Source organism: Hemitrygon akajei, chromosome 14 (genome assembly GCF_048418815.1).
Source record: "Hemitrygon akajei chromosome 14, sHemAka1.3, whole genome shotgun sequence".
In the NCBI taxonomy this organism is placed as follows: domain Eukaryota; kingdom Metazoa; phylum Chordata; class Chondrichthyes; order Myliobatiformes; family Dasyatidae; genus Hemitrygon; species Hemitrygon akajei.
In genome coordinates this window covers 107000922-107015481 of record NC_133137.1, presented here as the reverse complement: position 1 = coordinate 107015481, position 14560 = coordinate 107000922, and the positions used below count along the sequence as shown (strand labels likewise).

The following is a 14560-nucleotide window of genomic DNA, read 5'->3' as shown; positions in this document are numbered from 1 at the left end:
GGAGGGTTATGGGCTGAGTGCAGGTCAGTGGGACTAGGTGAGAGTAAGCGTTCGGCACGGACTAGAAGGGCCGAGATGGCCTGTTTCCGTGCTGTAATTGTTATATAGTTATATGGTTATATACTATAAGAGTAAGTAAATCTCAAGATTACATCGCATTCAGGCTCTTACGACCAGACTATGTAACAGTTTCTTCCCCCAAGCTATCAGACTCCTCAATACCCGAAGCCTGGACTGACACCTTGCCCTACTGTCCTGTTTATTATTTATTGTAATGCCTGCACTGTTTTGTGCACTTTATGCAGTCCAGTGTAGGTCTGTAGTCTAGTATAGCTTTCTCTGTTTTTTTTAATTATGTAGTTCAGTCTAGTTTTTTGTACTGTGTCATGTAACACCATGGTCCTGAAAAACGTCGTCTCATTTTTACTATGCACTGTACCAGCAGTTATGGTCGAAATGACAATAAAAGTTGACTTGACGACTTGACTTGATTTCTGTTCCAGTATTTGAAAGGCAATAGCAGGGAACATTGCAGATCCCCTAACAAAATCTTCTGAATTTCTAATGCCACTTTTCTGTTCGAGGAATATTAGAGGGAATCCAAACAAAATAACAGAACAGTTAATCTAACATCTGTTAATTGGAAACCACACAGTAGTATCAAATTAAATATAGTTAGCAGCTGATTGTCTTGATTTTTTTACAATTTATGAAAAAGCCCACAGTGATTGAAAAGAGTAGATCATTCTTGACAACTTAGTTGATCTTTTTTTGAGGAGCTGGCTCAAAATTATTTATTATGTGGATTTCCAGAAAGTATGTGAGAAATTCCTTTATGAGTTGGAGTTCATGGCAAATTATTGACTAGGTTTCAAACACAAAGGCTGGAGGTAGCAGTTGGGGATAGTAACAAGTACTTAAAATTAGTAGAATATGACTAGTAGTAAGATCACCCTATTTTATATAATTATTTTTCATACAGTTAGCCAGATATCCATGTTTTCTGCTATTACAGATAGGTAACATTGTGTACAATTAGAGAAAGCATTAGATTGAAAAGTGATGTTAACAGATTAAGCAAGTGGTCAAAGTATTAACAAATAGATTCAATGCAAGCAAACTAGAAGTCATGCTTCGGACTCATGGTGAAAGTCAGGAGAAGTAGAATTTTTCTATGAAGTGTCTTGGACTGTTGCAGTTTAATATTTTGGAATTTATAAACTTTACACACAAGACTTATAAATTTGCCTGTTCTCCTTTCAGGTAAAAAAAAGGTGTGACATTCCTGCATTTTCACATAAACGTTATTTGACATTTCCTTACCTGATGTTAGATTACCCAGCCTGCAAAGTAGTGCTGACCTGAACAGCATTTGTCTTCTTTTACAGGTCAACAACATCAATGTGGTGAAGGTTGGACACAAGCAAGTGGTCTCCATGATCCGACAGGGAGGAAATAACCTGCTGATGAAGGTGGTGACAGTCAGTCGAAAGCCGGAACTGGAAGATGGAATGAGGAAAAAAGGTCAGGCAATAGTTAATGGTAATTACAGATTTCTGTTAGAGTTAACTTTATTGCCAATGGTGTATGGATGCTTGTACTTGTTGTAGAGAATGTCTCTTGATATTTGTGTGAGGTGTGAACCATGGTTTCTCTCAAAGAAGGCACTGAACTACACGTTGAGCAGCAGAAATTCAAACCTAGTGGCAAGTTTTCATCTAACGTACCAAAAGAAAAAGACATTTTGGGTGTAAGAATGCCATTAGTTAGTTACAGAGTATTTGTGTTTTCCCCACAGTTATTCATAGACAGACCTATGGGAACTTAACTTCAATTATATAGGGAGCTTATCAGATGATCCCCTCATCTTAATCAGCTTACATACAAAACCTTCACCCACATAAATTCGAAATAGACTCGGTTCCTTTTCCTTATCAAGTTAAAGAATGAACTGGAGCATTCTTTTCTTTTCTCAAAATATGTAATGGACTGGTGCCACCGGTAATGAAAAAAAATCAAGTTCTTTTCTCTTATATAGAGAAAGAATTAATCAAAACTCTGTCTAACTGAAGCTGACTTTCTTTGGCAAAGTTCCTACCGTATAGCCACCATCCACTTTTCAGTCAACTTTGAAACATTTTGAAGCATTTTCCTTTCATTAGCTTAAGTAATTAATTAACCTCCCTCATCTATGCAGCTTCAATTTGTGCTGAGTTAACTGATGTTAGATCGGATGTGGTAGCTCTCTCTCACTCACATCTGCTGAGGAGAAAATATTGATTCTGATCAAGTGTAAATATTTCAACAATAGTGAGGGAAAAATCAGGCTCACATATGATGCCCCAAACAGTTAATTAATGTAGAACAAAAAGAGTGATCACTTAGATGAAGCATCAAAGGGAGGAGTATGTGTGGGAGGGAGAAGGAAACTGAGCAGACAGGCTAAGAGCAAAAGTTATCAAGTAGTTAACTCATCTGTGGGATGTCTTGATATTTGTATGGGTGCTACCTGCCATCGATGCACAGTCAAGTGAATTATCGCTGAATGTGTTATTCATCTATTTAGCAAAGTGTGTTTAACTAATTAATGTATGTTGGTAAAATAAGGTAATGTGCAAGATTGAAATGGCAATTAGTGGCTCTGTTGAAGTACAGTAGTCGTCCCTTTATAATGGACTCAATTTTAGTTTGGATTTGAAGACTAATTTTGTTGGGTTGTGGTTGAAATATTGTGTAGAATAATGACTATAATATCTCCTTAATGGAAGTCCAATTGCTTTGGAGAATTCTGATTGTGTTAATTCTGCTTAGCAGCTCCCAGTCCAGTTCTCAGAAGTATTCATTGAGAAGTTACCAACTCTTTGATTGAGGATAGCTGATGGCATATACAAAACCTGGTTCATTTTCACGATCTTACAGAAGAATGGAGCATAAAGACTGAGTAAACTCTAATCTACAGAATAGAAGTGGTTAGAGAAAGCCTATAAAAACCTGCAGACTGCAGAAAAAAGGGATGCCTGAGAGATTCAAGGAGTTTGACAGTTTGAAGTACTGAGAAGGATAAAGAAGGTTAAATACATGCAAATGTTTATCAAGTGTGTAGAAGACTTAAGTTGACTACACTGTTAATAGGCCCCTTCACTCAAGCCCATCTACCCCAAACATTTCCTTATTTGTTATTGGTCATTAGTTTTATTTAAAATACAACTTTCATGCTTCTCAGTTTTAATTTGACCTATTTCTGTTATCTCACATTCAACAACTGCTACACTAAATTTCTAAACATAGTTCACATTGGCATAGTGCAGTTGCAATTGCTAAGGTTGAAGTGGAAGTCCATAGGTGTAAATCCACAGAATATAAGAAAAGCACTGACAGTCTACAAAGAGTTGAAGGGCTTGCACTTGGAAGGGTAATGGTAAATTCATTAGGGGTAAGGTTAGGGTGGTTTTTCATCACAATAATTAAAAGTCACGAAGTAGGTAGATTTTTTTAAGGTAAAGCATTGGGGATTGAGGGTTAGAACTGAAAATCATAGAAGTTGTGATCAACTTGCAGATAACTTTAGTTAGATCCCATTTGGAGAACTGTGCATCCTTTGGTCTCATTGTCATCAAAAGGATGTTGGAGCACTTTGGGATGATTAAAATATTTATAAGGACATTATCAAAATGATGTGTTAAACTTACCTGTTAGAAAGATCTGAATAGTTGGGAGGTAAATTTTCTCTAGAAAAAAGATGTGGTGACCTTATACAATTCTTCAAGGTGATTAAAATATTTCCACTTATAGAGAAAATTAAAACTAAAGTTCTTAAATATAAGATGGTCACTGACAATTGCAGTGCTAGTTCAGGAGAAATTCTTCAAAAGACTGGTAATAGCGTGAAACACGCTGACACAAGAAATCGAGGCAAATAGTATCAATGATTCAACTACATAAACGTAGAGGGAAGAAAGGGTGAGAAAAATATACTGTTGGAAAGCAGTTGAAGAGGGATGGGAGGAGATTTGCAAGAGGTATATATACTACACTTAATAATCTGTTTCTTTGCCACATAGTCTATGTAAATCTGCTAGAATTGGAAGTATTTTTTTAGGAAGAAAAGACTCTTTAGCACAAAGACTATGACGACTATGTGGATTCATTAGTCAGCAAGCTAGGATAGCAGTTTCAAAAATTAAATTGTCTTCATTGGAGAAAATTAGGCCAAGGATGTTAGATTAAAACATTCAAGGAAAAAGGTGATTTTTTTGAGTTTATTCTTGGGAAGCAGGAAACACTTACAAAGCCATTGCAACTTGTCTAATTGGTGAACCATGTCTTGAAGAGCACAATGTTTTAATGTAGTATAATCGATTCAGCAAACATGATGATTCATATGTGTATGTGTCCTCATGTATGACTTAGCAGGGTACTGGGAGAGGGATCTCCAGCTCTCTTCTGCCAATTTGGAAGTGCTTGTTATTTTGCAAAATGCTGCTCATGAAGCTTTGGTGTATTCATACAGGACATCATGCAGATAGTGCCATTCACTGTTGTAAATGTATTTGACTGGGTGAGAAGGAAACTGAGGAACCAGAGTACAAGGTGAAGTCAAAACCTGTCATATACGTAGTTGTTAAACCAGTGGAATACTTGCTGAGCTCTAGTAACTGTTGTAGTAATGAATGAAGTATTAACAGACTAATGCAAGAATAGTCCTAAGAAAGACAATTATTGATGTATCTTAAAAGAGGTGTAATTAACGCTTCTGGAGTGGGTGGGGTTGTGATATTTGATTCGTCAAATGCAAGAGATGTTGGAAAGATTGACTTCAATTTACGGATTAAAGAATAATCTCATCCATCGTAAATTATTTTCACCATGAGCTTAATGAGTGGGAATATCATTGAAAATGTCGAACTGAGGTGATTTATCACAATGGTAAAAGTTAAGAGTGGCGGAACAAGGACAAAGTAGAAGACGCGGTTTTGATGATATGTAACTTTCTAAATAATGGTTTATATTGTACATAAGAATGAAGCATGCATTTCTTTGACATCAAGACTTTGTTAGCGACAACAGAGGACCATCAAGAGGCCACTGGGCCATCACTGTCAGGAGAGTTAATAAATTTGTGCAAAAAAAGTGCCCCAAACTGCAAACGGCTGTCGCAAACGAGATAATGAACTAATAAAAAAACAAAACAAAAGGGGTTGCGAGACTAAGCAGCACCACACTAGGAAACGCAAACCAACTGCACAGAACAGCAGGGCACCTAGAGAAATATCTCCCTTGAACCAAGAAACTGCTAGTTCAACTGTTCAACAAGGCACCGATGAGACCACCTCCACGCCAGAGCCTGTCACCGAATCTGGTAAGTCATGTGAATGATGTCTGCTGTCTGTTTTAGTTAGAAATAAATAAATACTAACAACATAGCCCTCTCCATTACTTCGCTAATATGCATGCTAGCAATGCTCCTACAGAGACCTGTAGCTCCTTAGACATAACGCCCCAAGTCCACAATCGTTTGCTGTGCCTGCAGTAAGTTTTCTTGAGAAGTGGCACTTTGATGCTGTCCTGATGGCTCAGTGGGTGAACCATACAGACCAGAAAGGCCCTAGGTTCAACCCTTGGTCTGTGCTAAGCTAGTCGACCTCAGCCAAGGGTAGCAAGTGGGAGTTGGGTTTGGTGTGGGTGGGTGGTAGGGTGGGAGTGAGATTATTATAATTGGCCTTAGTAGCCCTGGTTTAGGAAAGGATGAAAAAACGAAAGTCAGCTAGGATTGCCACTCCTGATCGATACCCAGTGACTCCTGCTGAGAAGCATGCCTGTGAGTGGAACGTGGAATTTGGGGTGAGGATGAGCTGGGCTTGGTTGTGATTTCTCCTCAGTCAAATTACCTTCCAATGCAGGCTGCTTGGTCACGTCTGAGAAGCAGGTCGGTGGGAGATGTACTACAGGGCTTGTTGGACCATCACCTAGCAGGAGTCACTCCTATCAGGAGAGGAGAGGGAAACACAATTGGAGAAGTGTCAGTGGTACTCTGTCGTCTGCAACAGTCTGATTGTAAAAAAAAATCTCAAATTGTTACAATACCCCAGATCCAGCATTAAAGGTGACTTCTTATGTCTCCACAGATGAATCTCTCACTTCAAACAGCACTGAGTCACTCGAGGGACTCATCAATATTTTCAAAGATGACGATGCTTCTGAGGAAAATGATGGCAAGTCCGATCAGGGGGAAAGTGCCACAACCCCACAGGACCTGGGATCTACTCTCCACACCTGTGACAGTGCTCTGGATTTACAGGAGGATCCGGCACAGGAACTGCTTCCTGTAGTCGAACCTTCCCAAGAGCCTCTCCTGGATGGTGGCATCCAATCCGGAGGGTCCACCACAGATGACCAAAGGCCACATCAGCCACAGCTGACAGGTGCCGTGCCTGAAACATCTGCAGCCCACACCCACCAGATGCTGGAGCAGACCATTCATCTCCTTCATGAGGCAGTACAGAATTTCCATGTCACCGTGCAGACTGGATACACCCAGATGCACAGTGACATGACAAGGTCGCACACTATTATGCAGTTTGGTTGGACACAGTTCACTGAGCAGGTTGGATGTCTCGTTAGTCTGCTCAGGACCTTGGTACAAGATCACCATGCCCCTACCCCTCAGCTCCGAGACGTTGCTGTTCAGAGCTCCGTCAAGTCCCCTGAAGGCCATTCTCCTGGGGTGGTGCTGCCAGCTGCTAACCCTCCTGTGGCTGATGTAGTGCCAAATGTACAGTGCAGCACAGTGGAGGCTCACTTGAATGATGAGTCCTCCCAAAGCCCAGCCACTGGTCCTTCTGTAAATAGAACACATGTACATAGTTTTCATATATAATCATGTAAATAAATCAAATGCAGTGACACAGTTTGGGTTTCACCATTGTTAAGTTTGCACATCTTCTACATAAGTCAACAAGACTACCTCAACACTACCAACTGAAAAGAAGTGCTCTGTAATTCTGTTTTACTTTGTATGTTCATCAGTACAGCTACTTTATGTAGACATCTACACTATTACAATGGAACAAAACATAAATGTTCATTATCTGTACTGTTCATCAAAACATTTGACTAAACAATTTCTATTTCATCACTTCTTTGTCCAGTGTCTTCTTTCTTCTTCCACACTCATATTTAAAAATATGCTGGCTCTGGTTTTCCCAGGTACATTTCTGAGCTACAGTTTCATATCCATAGAAATATTTCTTGTGAAAATATATTGTCTGATTATAAGGACAGCAAAGGTCTTTTCTATAAGGTGATGCCTGAAATCCACACAGCACTCTAAAAATGCAGCTGAGCCTCTGCTTTGTAGAGCTTTACTTTTACTCCTGTACAGCATACTTAGTTTAATAAACCATGTAATACTGGAGGCAGCATTCTCAATACTGCACTGACAAACCTACCAAGACTCTGCTCAGGCCCTGGTGTGCTGTTTCCCTTATATTTGCTTTTCAATGGTACCCAACATGTATACATCCCAGGCTTTGGATTATTTTCCTGTTCTAAAAAGTGATTTGGATATTGACATCAAAACATGTAGTTTCTGTTGGTTGTGAAAAAAGTAAATGCTAATATCTAGTCACTTACCATTTGAGACATAGTGACTGTCTTGTGCAGACAAACTAAACTGACATTTTGTGCCAGAGATGTTTTAAATATGTTAATATGGTGAAGACTATTAAGATAGATGTTGGCTGGTGAGGAACATTGGCCAGGTCAACAGGAGAACACCGCTCTTCCTCAGTGAGTTCAGTCACAGAATCTTTGATAAGAAAACCATATAACCATACAAGTTTGTAAACAGAAGTAAGTAGTTTGTCTGAGTTTGTACTATATTAACTGCATTCTTCTGCACACTTTAACCTGTCTTGTCTTTTCCAACAACTTCTAAGAGCTGCATTCCCCTTAAGTGCAGTTTAATCTGGTCAATTTTGAAGTATTGTACCTTGGTAAGTCAAAAAGAAAGAGACCCTTAACAGTGTTGATGAACAGAGGGATCTTGAGGTCCAAGTTCATAGCTCCCTGCAAGTAGCTAAGCAGGTTGACAGGTTACTCATTTAATTGGTTTGGCAGAACATTGTGGGCCAAAGGGTCTGTACTGGTCTATGTTCTATAACATCAAAACTCTTAATTGCGTAAAAATCATTCCATAAATTTGAGTCAAAAGAGTAGATTGTTTAGAACTGAGTTGAGAGAAAAATAAAATCTTCAGAGAAAGAGTACTGAACATTTAGAATTCTCCACTCCAGAAGTCTTTGGAGGCCCAATTATCCAGTTCCCTCAAAACAAACTCAGTAGGTTATTGGATGTTAAGGGAATGAAATGCTGTGATGGCAGTGCTAAGTTAGTAAAACAGCCATGATCTTGAGGAATAATGAAGCAAACTTAAATGTGCAAATAGTCTACTCCTATTACTACTTCGTACTATTACTACGTCATACGTTCTTATGATTTGGACCAGATAGACACAGAATCAGAGACACCGTAATGATCTTCTTGGAAACATCTGGGTGTTAGTTTCAGACAATCTAGCAAAGTAACATCTTGGCATACTGATGCTCTCAAAATCATACCTCTCAGTCAAAGTTCTAGAGCACCAATCCTGAATTGACAGATGCACCTGAGAAGGCTGCACTGTGACAGTCAGGAAGAATTGATCTTAAAACACAACAATCTTTATGCAAGGTCACATGAAATCCTGTGTCTTAAAATCAATATAGTCAAGAAAATATTCTGATTGCCACCTTCCTCAGCTAATGCATCAATCACCAGACTGAATCCACTAGGACAGGCACTAAGAGTAGTATAGAATTTACTCTGGATGAAGCACTTTAATGTTCTTCAAGAAGAAATGCTCAATAGCACCCACCATAGACCAATCTGGCTGAGTTCTGAATAGAACTATTATTTCTGAACTGAATAGTTCTCAACTATTTGACTGAGCATGAAGCAGGTGGTGAGAGAACAGAAAGAAACAGAGGTTATTGCAGCCCATGCATCTATGCACCCAAACATTGATGCAGGTGTACCTCAAGGCATCCACCTACTTTATCAATGACTGGAAATCCAACTTTGGAAAGACAGCCAATTCTTATGAAAGGTCTTCAACCCAAAACATCAACTGTTTCACTGTCCTGACCTGTTCAGTATCCGCACCATATTTTTGTTTTTATTTCAAGTTTCTAGGTCTTTATTATTATATTTTTGGACTTTCATAAATATTTTTATGTGTTGATAATTGTATATTGTCATTGAAAATGTGAGATACTGGCTGTCTCCAATAAGAGAGAATGTAACTTCTTTCCCTCGATATGCAAAGATACTACCTACATCAAATCTTCCAACATCTAAATCCTAGGGTCACCATCAACCAGAATTTTAACTGAAAGCCGATCCAATGATGAATATGGCAAATCCTGAATTCTTAAATTCGTTCTGGCATCTACAGAGCACAGATTGAGAACAAGATGGAATGTTTTTCACTTGCAGGAGCGAGCATTAGAAAAGCACAATAGATAATAAGGACACAGAATATTTCTGAGTAGGAGATTTCAACGTCATTCACTAATAGCAACTTAATATGCCATTTACTAACCAGACTGAATCCTAAAATAGCTTTCCATCCAGGTCTGTATCATTTGGCAGAATCTGTAGCCCCATTACCCTGGAATATTCCTCCTTCAGCCAGGAAATTCATCCTGGTTCAAAGCAGAGCACGGAGCAGTGCCGTGTTTTTACCCAAGAATAGGATGCCAATCTGTAAAAACTGATGAGTGGCAAACAGATAAAATAGCTTGAAACAGACAACTAAATGATCCCAACTCCAAGAGATACAATCAAAACCCGTGCAGTCTTGCCACGTCCATTTGTGCCTTTTGTTGGGAAACTAAACAGCTAATGGGAAGAAGAAGCTCCATGAAAGTCTCTATCTGCAAAGATGGCAGCACCTGCCTGTGAATGCTGAAAACAAGGCTGAAGCATTGGCAGCCGTGTTCAGCTTCTACCTGTTCAAATTACATACCTCTCTGGCTTGGAAACATGTTTCCATTCCTACATCGTCACTGGGTCCAAAACAGCGGCACCCAATGCTCAGCAGCAATACTTTCTCCAGGAGGACTGCAGCACTTCAAGAAGATGGCTCATCATAATCTTCTCAGATGCAAATAAAATTAGATAATATAGGCAATAATGTTCACTCCTGAAAACAGGAAGATATTAAAAGAAAACAAAATCATCTCCAAAAATATCTGTGGAGTTAGGCATCATCCAGTATAAATCAGCTCTCTTTATTGGCATCTCATCAACCACCCTAAAAATTTGCTCCATCAATCACTGGTGAAGTATAATGACACCATTACTTTGCAAGAAGCCTCTCAGTTACTTGCCCCAGCTTCCTTGAAGAAACTAGTGAACCTACACCACAGAGGAAGTAAGAATATGAATAAAAGTAATAATATAAAAAAGTAGAAAAAGGAATAAGACTCCCCTGAATCTCTCCACCATTCAGAGGCTGAATGAGGCTTTCATCTCAACACCATTACAACTAAATTGCTTGAATTTCCTTTATGTCCAAAACTCTGTTGATATTTGCCTTTGATGTGCTCAGCAACTGAGTCTCCAAAGCTTTAGATTAATTCCAAACATTTGCTACTCTCTGGTGAAGAAATTTCTTTTTGCCCTGGTCCTGAATGGTTGAATTCCCTTGTGTTCCGTGGAAGTAAAGGGGTTGGTGTGCTTTCATGGCAACGGTGTCCATGTGGCTGGACCAGGTCAAATTATAAGTTGTTAGGGCAGCACGGTACCATAGTGTTTAGCACAGCACTTTACCAGGGTTCAATTTCCACCACTGTCTGAAGGAGTTTGTACGTTCTCCTTATGACCACGTGGGTCTCCTCCCACAGACATATGATTTGGTAGGTTAATTGGTCGTTATCAATTGTCTCATGATTAGGCTAGAGTTGAACCAGGAGTTGCTAGGCATCACGGCTCAGAGGGCCGAAGGGCCTATTCCACACTGTATATCAATAAATAAATTGTTAGTGAAATTAGCACTTTGGAACTCGAAGGCCTCAACTGTGCTTCTTTCAAAGCGTAACTTCAGATCTATATCTTACCAGCAAATAACTGTAATTTCACAACTTTATTTCCCATATTTGTAGCGCTGCAATTCAGGGTTTTATGCTACTTGTTTTTCTTCGCTGTATATTGTTTGAGATAACATCTTTCCTTTAACCTTAGATTCATTTTTCTACACTTCTCATTGTTACATTTTAGAGTTATAGAGTAATGCAGTATACCAACCGGTCCATTGGCCCAGTTAGTCCAGGCCTCAGCATCCTCCCTGCTGGTCCCAGTTGCCTGTGATCCTCCAAACCCTTCCCCGTCAAGTACATAAACAAATGCCACTGCAATGTTACAATTGACCACTTCACTGGCTGTTCATTCCAGATATTCGCTATCTTCCATATGAAGTATTCACGTCTCAGGTGTCTTTTAAACCTTTCCCCTCTTATCTTTAGTTTTATCTTTTAATTTTAGCTCTCTAGTTTTGTTCTCCCCCACCCTGGGAAAAAAGTCTGATTGTCCATTTTATCATGACGTAAATGTCTCTGAGGTTACCCCTCATTCTCCTGGGCTCCTGTCTGACCAAGTTGGAATTAAGCTCCAGCCAGGCTAACCTCTCCCTATCACTCAGGCCCTGTAGTCCAGGCAGTATCTTTGTAGATCCGTTTGGCACCCTCTTCAGCTCAACAATATCTTTCTTACAACAGGGTGGCCAAAGCTGTACATGATACCCCAAGTGCGGTCTCCCAACTTATATATATAATGCCCCTACTCTTAAACCTGATGCCCTGAATGATGAAAGCCAGCATGTTAAGCACCTTCTTCATTCTCCTGTCTACTTGTATGGCTGCTTGCAGGGAACTGTGCACTTTTCCTCCCAGATCCTTCTGTTCTACAACATTTGTCAGTGCCCTGTCATTCACTGGTCTGACTGTCCAAAATACATTACCTCATACTTGGCTAAATTGAAATCCATTTGCATTCGTCAGCCCATCTCCCCAAAATCTCGTTGCGTTGTATTGTAACCTGTTTCACTATCAACAAGAACAACTAATTTAGTATCATTGGCAGACATACTAATCGTTCTATCTGCATTCATATCCTACTCAGAGGTCCCCGGGGCACATTAGTCACAGGCCTCTGGTTGGAGAATTGACCTTCAACCCATCAACCTCTGCTTCCTATCAGCAAGCCAATTCTAACTCTATCTCGCTAGCTCCTGCTGAATCAATGCAATGTAACCTTCCAGATCAACCTGCCATGTGGGACCATGTCAAAGTTCCACATTCATATCATTCACTGTCCTACATTCATCTATCTCCTTAAAGACAACTCCAAAAGGCTTGTCAGACACGACTTCTGACACACAAAATCATGGTGACTATTCCTGAATTTCCGTCAGCTCCTTCCGCTTTCTCCAGACTCAAAGGGTAGCCATGGGAATCCACATGGGCCCAGCTCTGCCTCCCACTTCATTGGCTACGTAGAACAGTCCATGTTCCCAGGCTTCCAAAGTAATGGTCCCAAACTCTTACTCTGCTACATTGACAACTGCATTAGTGCTGTAATTTCATCAAATTTGCCTCTAACTTCCACCCTGCCCTTAAATTCACTTAGTCCATATCTGACACCTCCCTCCAATTTGACTTGGTCTATATTTGACACCTCCTCCTCTCACCTGGTGTCTGGCATCTTCTCCCTTTCCAGTCCTGAGGAAGGGTCTCAGCCTGAAACGTCGACTCTTTATTCATTTCCATAGATGCTGCCTGACCTGCTGAGCTCCTGCAGCATTTTGTGTGCATTCCTGATCAGGCTGTGACTGACTTTCCTCTAGTAACTTCTCTACAGCTCACCTACCAGTAGATCCTTGGCCTGTCCTTGCTACATTAGCCACCCTCCAATCTTCTGAAACATCGTCATTTGTCAGCAAAAAAGGAAATAGCTCTAGAAGGTCCTCCAAAATTTCTTTCCTGGCCCACACAAGGTTGGAAAGGGGGGTGTGCACTTGGTCAGGCCCACTTTAATGTGTTTTAAGACTGCAAGTACCTCCTTCCTTGTCATACGCCTTTGATAGAAGACCTCACTACTTATTACCCTCATTTCTTTGGCATCCAAGATATTCTCCTTAGTAAACACTGAGGAGAAATAGACTTTAAAAATCTCAGCCATCACCTGCCATTCCACCTGACGATCTTTAAGAGGACCTGGTTTCTCCCAAGTCGTACTTTAACTGTTAATATAACTGAATTTGTATCAGCTCACATTTTGCATGTTATTAATAATGGGGCACATTTCACCTCTTCACTCATTCATTTATTTAGAGATACAGCACAAAGCAATCATTTCCGGCCCTTTGAGCTGTGCTGCCAACAACCCTCCAATTTAACTCCAGCCTAATCACAGGACAATTTGCAATGTCCAATTAACTGTTATCTCTTTGGACTGTGGCAGGAAACAGGGGCACAGAGAATGTGTTCGTAGTGAGAATGTACAGACTCCTTACAGATGACATTGGAATCAAAATCTGACCTCCAACGCCCCAAGCTCACTAGCCACTACACTACCGTGGCGCCATAGACACTAAAGTAATATTACTTCCAACAATCGTCCCGTGCTGCAGACTAATTCCTTTTTCAACCTGCTCTATATTTCATATTTCAATTTGCTTTGTCATGCAATTCTAAATACTAGTTCAATTTCTGGGATAGGAGGATTGTCAGTGTCACTGTGTGTTCCAGTATAAGATCCAAAGAATGCTGGTACTAATCTCCCACAGACTGGGAGATTTTGTGGTAAGGTGGAGTTTCAGTTGGTCAGAATATAAAGCAAGCTGGAGGAGGCATGTTGCCTGTAATTATTTTCTTTCCTATTATGCTTAAACCAAAGCATATGAAAATAGATATGAAGTACGTGTATTCACAATGATATCCACTCAGTGGTCACTTTATGAGGTATTTCATTTACCTAATAAAGTGGCCACTGAGTGTACATCTGTGTTGCTGTAGCCAAAAGTTCAAAGTGTTAGGCATTCAAAGATGCTCCTCTGCACACCAGTGTTGTAATGTGTAGTTATTGGATTTACTGTCACCTTCCAGTCAGCTTGAACCAGTCTGGCCGTTCTCCTCTGATTGTTCTCATTAACAGGGCATTTTCGTCCACTGGATTTTTTTGTTTTTCTCACCATTCTCTGAAAACTCTAGAAACTGTTGTGCATGGAAATCCCAGGATATGGGCAGTTTCTGAGATACTCAAACCACCCTGTCTGGCACCAGCAATCATTACATGGACAAAGTCACTTAGATCACAGTTCTTCCCCATTCTGATGTTTGGTCTGAACAACAACTGAACCTCTTGACCATGTCTGCATGCTTTTATGCATTGAGTTGCTGCCACATGATTGGCTGATTACATATGTGTATTAGCAAACAGGTGTATAGGTGTACCTAATAAA

At 40.1% G+C, this 14560-nt stretch overlaps 2 protein-coding genes and 1 long non-coding RNA gene across 5 annotated transcripts in view; 2 read left to right on the top strand and 1 right to left on the bottom strand.

Annotated features, from left to right (window-relative positions):
• shank3a (SH3 and multiple ankyrin repeat domains 3a) overlaps window positions 1–14560 on the top strand; it is a 1154364-nt gene that overhangs the window by 979860 nt on the left and 159944 nt on the right. For 2 of the 3 annotated variants that reach the window (XM_073066894.1, XM_073066893.1), the window contains exon 18: window positions 1389–1524. In XM_073066894.1, the coding sequence (XP_072922995.1) occupies window positions 1389–1524 (136 nt within the window). Of the gene's footprint in view, window positions 1–1388; window positions 1543–14560 lie in introns of all 3 variants that reach the window. The other variant, XM_073066892.1, reaches the window with a different exon arrangement.
• The window catches only part of LOC140738894 (uncharacterized), a 96819-nt gene that overhangs the window by 46850 nt on the left and 35409 nt on the right, over window positions 1–14560 (bottom strand). The window contains exon 2 of the long non-coding RNA XR_012101476.1: window positions 1324–1460. This is a non-coding gene — a long non-coding RNA (uncharacterized lncRNA). The remainder of the gene's footprint in view (window positions 1–1323; window positions 1461–14560) is intronic.
• LOC140738912 (uncharacterized) lies at window positions 1646–7113 on the top strand. The gene is made up of 3 exons (XM_073066927.1): window positions 1646–1706; window positions 5132–5359; window positions 6126–7113. The coding sequence occupies exons 1-3, from the start codon at window positions 1646–1648 to the stop codon at window positions 6875–6877; spliced, it is 1041 nt and encodes a 346-aa protein (XP_072923028.1). The 3' UTR covers window positions 6878–7113.

Coding starts and splice junctions, on each gene's coding strand:
- LOC140738912 (XM_073066927.1), top strand. CDS start 1,646: ATGGTTTCTCTCAAAGAAGGCACTGAACTACACGTTGAGCAGCAGAAA. Junction 1,707..5,131: donor GCAGAAATTCAAACCTAGTG/GCAAGTTTTCAT, acceptor GTGCAAAAAAAG/TGCCCCAAACTGCAAACGGC. Junction 5,360..6,125: donor AGAGCCTGTCACCGAATCTG/GTAAGTCATGTG, acceptor ATGTCTCCACAG/ATGAATCTCTCACTTCAAAC.